This window comes from Triticum urartu, chromosome 2A, assembly GCF_056163025.1.
Source record: "Triticum urartu cultivar PI428250 chromosome 2A, HENAU_Tu73, whole genome shotgun sequence".
Classification (NCBI taxonomy): domain Eukaryota; kingdom Viridiplantae; phylum Streptophyta; class Magnoliopsida; order Poales; family Poaceae; genus Triticum; species Triticum urartu.
Genome location: NC_141874.1, coordinates 250,632,307 through 250,637,264, shown reverse-complemented (window position 1 = coordinate 250,637,264; position 4,958 = coordinate 250,632,307). Strand labels below are relative to the sequence as shown.

At 42.7% G+C, this 4,958-nt stretch overlaps 1 protein-coding gene across 1 annotated transcript; it reads left to right on the top strand.

The window, feature by feature from the left end:
- Positions 1 to 1,915: 1,915 nt before the first annotated feature.
- LOC125537118 (uncharacterized) lies at positions 1,916 to 4,958 on the top strand. Its single transcript, XM_048700417.2, has 6 exons — positions 1,916 to 2,104; positions 2,744 to 2,879; positions 3,541 to 3,598; positions 3,705 to 4,007; positions 4,090 to 4,195; positions 4,268 to 4,958. Exons 3-6 carry the CDS (start codon positions 3,582 to 3,584, stop codon positions 4,373 to 4,375), a joined length of 534 nt encoding a protein of 177 aa, XP_048556374.1. The 5' UTR covers positions 1,916 to 2,104; positions 2,744 to 2,879; positions 3,541 to 3,581; the 3' UTR covers positions 4,376 to 4,958.

Below are 4,958 nucleotides of genomic sequence, written 5' to 3'. Positions count from 1 at the left end.
CTTTTTCTGGGGCGCTTTTTTATTCATCTCTACGCTCATGAACACTGACGACCTAAAGACACTTCTTAAGACGTTTAGAAAGCGCCACAAACTTTTGATTTTAATTAGGCTAAAAAATAAGTATTTTAGTTTTAATTAACTTTAAGAGACGATCTGTGAAACGCTTTATGTGCGCCTCTGCTCTTCGAGAAGATTTGTGAAACGTCTTAATGTGCGACTCTGTTCTTATCATAGATTTAAGAAAACTTTGAATAATTATTTTTTCAACCCAGATATCTATGAAAATTAGCTGTACTAAACTTTGGATAATGCTACTTTGTTATTTGATTGTGACTTTAAACATCCCCTCTGTAATGTGCTTCTATGTCCCTGCAAAAAAAAGTTGTTTGTCTATGTATATTTGTGAATTGGTGTACGTATGAGGAAAGCCCATTGGATTTTCATATGAAGCCATCTCAAAAATATTTTGCATGGTAATATATGTCTCAATCATATCATAAAAATTAAAATACAAGTCACATAAAGACCACCAAGACAAAAGTGAAAAGACAGCAGAACGTCTCTGAGCTTAATACCAACGTCCGTCACCTGTCTCCAGCACCATCATATCAGCCACCGAAAGAAAAAATGACGGATCACCTTCTCACCTGAGATCGACGCGACTACATTGTTGATATACAACTTTGCAGACCTTCAAGGTGGCTCGCCATAGACGAAACCATTACCGTTGAATGAATTAGACCGGGGCAACACCCCGGACACGTCATCGAATTCCAGATCTGGCACCCACATGACTAAGACGTCGGAGGAGAAAACCATACCTGCCATCCACGAACCACGGGCCCAGCACACGTTCCATCTTTCAGATGCCATTGTTGCAGACCACAATCTGCATCCGCTCCTCGACTACCTCCCAAGCTCCGCGCCGACGTTGGAGCATACGCCGGCGCAACGACGGAGCACGAGGATACATGTCCACCACAGGGATGCCGCCGACGCCACGACATCCCCGCTTGAACATACCGATTCCCGGATCCTTCACCGACAATAGAGATGATTGCCTCGCCGAAGAAGAATCCGGAGTTTCTTTATTCAGCATCATCATCGCTACCGCTGAAGGCAAGACGTCGAACGATTCAAAACCCTAAACTTTTTGGGCCCTAAAACCTAAAGGTAAAATAATCCACACGTACAGGTTCAGGTGATCCCCTCACCACCGACGACCAAAAAGTCGTTAGCAGAGAAGAGCCCCCAGAAGACGGCGCAGGAAGGAGCGGCTCTCCTGTGGCGGCGGTTAGGCCTCGCTACATGAGGAAAACTTTTCAGACTCCACCAAAGACTGAGATACGATTCAGAAAGCCATCCCAATCACCCAACGAATGCAATGGACGGCTGCTATGCCAGGTCGTATACAATTCGTAAAAGAACAGTCGTAGATGTAGCAAGGCTGATGTATATTATTTGATTGAAAAAAGGGGCTGACGTATATTATACTACGTACTTTTTTAGGAGGAATATATTATACTACCTCTGTGATACGCAACTCCCTAAAATGATAAAAGAAATCAGCAGTTAGGGCCGCCGCCGCTCGGCGCCTCGGCAACAGCAGTCGATCTCCCGCCGCCGTTTGGCCCAGCCAGAGCCATCGTCGTCGCTCGCCCCCTCTACCATAGATCTCACGCCGTCGCGCTCCCCCGGCCAATGATCTGACGCCGCCGCAACTCGCCCCCAGCCCGAACTCCGGCGTCGCCCGACTCTGATCCCCCGCCGGCCCTCCGGCCAGAGCTCCACCGCCGCTCGACCACTCCTCCTAGACAAGTTCCCCCGCCGCTCGATGCTGGTCGCCTCCCTACAGCGCAAGCTCCTCTGCCACCTGACGCCGGTCTGCCCCAGGCCAAGCTCCCCGATCCCCTGACGCCGGTTGCAGCCCGACATCGCTCCCCCCAACGCCAGGCTCCGCCGGTTGCAGCCCGACACCGCTCCCCCCAACGCCAGGCTCCGCCGGCCGCAGAATACTCTACCCGGACGACTCCTCTCTCGCTTTGCTGCCGACCTTGGCAATGAGCTCGCCGACACACCTCTGCTGCTAGGAGCTTGTCCACAGGTTGTTCTTCTCATTTTTCTATCTCCATATCATGTGAAATATAGCTCAAATTGCGATATGTCACCTCTGTTTTCCCTTTCTGTCTTTGCAGTGATGCACTGTATTGGTGAAATTTGAAATCAGTGAATACTTTTTGGTGATTGGATGAGAATTGTTGTTAAAAACAGTGCGGACTGTTGATTCGATGGCAATTGTTGATGACATGATATTTTTGAAGTTGATCTGGTTAGGGGGAGCTGCATATGTCATGCCACACAAGAGTATTTTTCTTTTTTTAGCAAGAGAAACCACTGGATATTACTTAGATTTTTAGTAACTGGTTATACCAGCTAGCCTTCTGTTCTGCTGTTTGTCAAGCATTGGGGAATATACATCCATATTTGTCATTTATGATATTTTCTTTATGTACTTCACATAAATTCTATTACTCTAGTAAAGACACATCTCCACTTATGTTTTCCAGTGTAAGATGAAAGATTGGGTAGATCCTATTATACAATTTGAACCTTAGTATCTATTGCACAGTTTAAAATATTCATATATACCTATGTTTAATGTACAAGAGCATATGGAAATTACAAACTGATCGATTTTGCTTTCATTACTATGAGTGGTAGCTCAGCTTTGAGAATGTTGCAGGGCAGAGTGTTTCTCTTAGGAAAAAAGGTTGTTGTGGCAAAGAAAGGGAAAGGGAAAAAGAAGGGCAAAGATAGTGAAAAAGCAACTGAAGGTCCTGAAAAACAGAAGCGTAAAAGAGCGCCTAACAAGAAATCAGGTAATGTCGCACGTAAACCTGAGAAGAAGCCTGAGGATTGTTTCAAAAAGAAGTCAATATACTTTGATTTGGAATACTGGGAGTACAACAAGTTAAGGCAAAATCTAGATGTAATGCATATTGAGAAAAAACATCTGTGAAAATTTAATTGGAACCTTACTGGATATTGATTCTAAAACAAAGGATGGCCTTAATGCACGACTTGACTTGGGAGAAATTAGAATTCGATCTAGCCTTCAACCTGATGAAGGTGATAAGGGTAAAACTAAATTGCCGCATGGACCTTTTAATATGTATAAAGAAAAGAAGGAGATTCTTTGTACAGTGATTAAGAATTGTAGGACACCTGATGGTTATGCATCAAACTTTTCGAGGTGTGTGAACATGAAAGAATTAACATTGACTGGCCACAAAATCCATGACTGTCATGTTATTCTAGAAGACAACCTTCCTGTGGCACTTTTAAACTATTATCCCAGTAAAGATGTCATGATAATAGTTGTTGAGCTGGCTAATTTCTTCAAGAAGCTATGCTCCAAAGTGTTAGATGTCTCTGAGCTTGACAAACTGCAAGAGAGTATTGTGAAGACACTTTGTAATATGGAAAAAGTTTTTCTTCCATCGTTTTTTACTGTCATGGTACATTTGATGGTGCATTTAGTTGAAGAAGCTAAACTTGGTGGCCCGGTGCATTACAGGTGGATGTACCCTCTAGAGAGGTATGCTACTTTCATTTTATTTGTTATTTTACACGGTGCATCTAAGTATATGATTTGATTTATTGTTTCCCGTGATCATATAACCTTGTTGTTTTATGATGTTCAGATCATTTGTTTGGCTAAAGTCACTTGTGCGCAATAGAACTTATCCTGAAGGTTCTATTGCTGAAGGATATATTGTTGAAGAATGCTTGACCTTTTGTTTAAGATTTCTAGAAGGAACCACACGTTTCACGAGAACATCTAGGAACCCTGATCCTTCAGATAATACAAAGGGCATGTACATGTTTGATAGTGTTGGTGAGCCAATTGGAAAGGCTGTCACTGTAGGCCAGTTGGACGATCAGCTTCTAGTTCAAGCACATCGATATGTCTTGCGACACTGTGATGAGCTTGATGATCTCCGTAGGTGTGCTTCAGTGCTATCTTCTATTTCTGTTGTTTTTCACAAGTTGGAAAAAATCATGATGTTATTTTTCTTATTATTACAGAGAATTTGTGGATCAAGAGAAGAGGAAGCCGGGTAACTTAAATTTGACGGATGATGACAATGAGGATTTGATTAGTAGACACTTTGCTGACTGGTTGGAACAAAAGGTATAATTCTCCTTCAGCATGTTCCTTCACTTTAGTTCCATATGAACTCAATGTAACCACTCTTACATATAGGCTATACTAGATGATGGACCGGATATTACAGAAAAGATAAGAGCATTAGCCGCAAAACCAAGCAAATGCGGGGTGTGCTATAGTGGCTATATAATTAATGGCTTCTAGTTTCATAATATCAGTCGCGAGACAGGACGCGTGACACAAAATAGTGGTGTCGTGAACCTTGCTGAAAATGGTGTCCTATTATGGCCGGTTATCTGACATCTTCGAATTGTCATACAGAGATTACAAGGTGGTGCTCTTCAAATGTGATTGGTATGATGTTCATCACAAAGCTAGTATTTAAGAGATGAGTTTGGATTCACTCATGTGAACTTCTCCCGCAAAATACATACATGGGAGAAGTTAGAGGATGATCCTTTTGTATTTTCTTCCCAAGTGGACCAGGTATTTTATATCCAACATCCGAGAAGTGAGAATTGGAATACCATGGTGAAATTCGAACCTCGTGATATTTTTGACATGGGTGGAGAACCATCTTCTGATGAAACAGATTAGTCTTTGTGCTTTCAGCTTGTTATCGGCAGCTAAGATATAGGTTGAGCACTTGTCATCCATGCTCCTAGGTAGAGTTGCTCCAATATAACTATTCTAGCTGGGCGGATCTTCTTCAGAATATATTGTTCCCTGTGTTACTCTGTAATGAACGAGTCCATGGTCTTTTTAATGCATATTTTCCCTTTTGTTA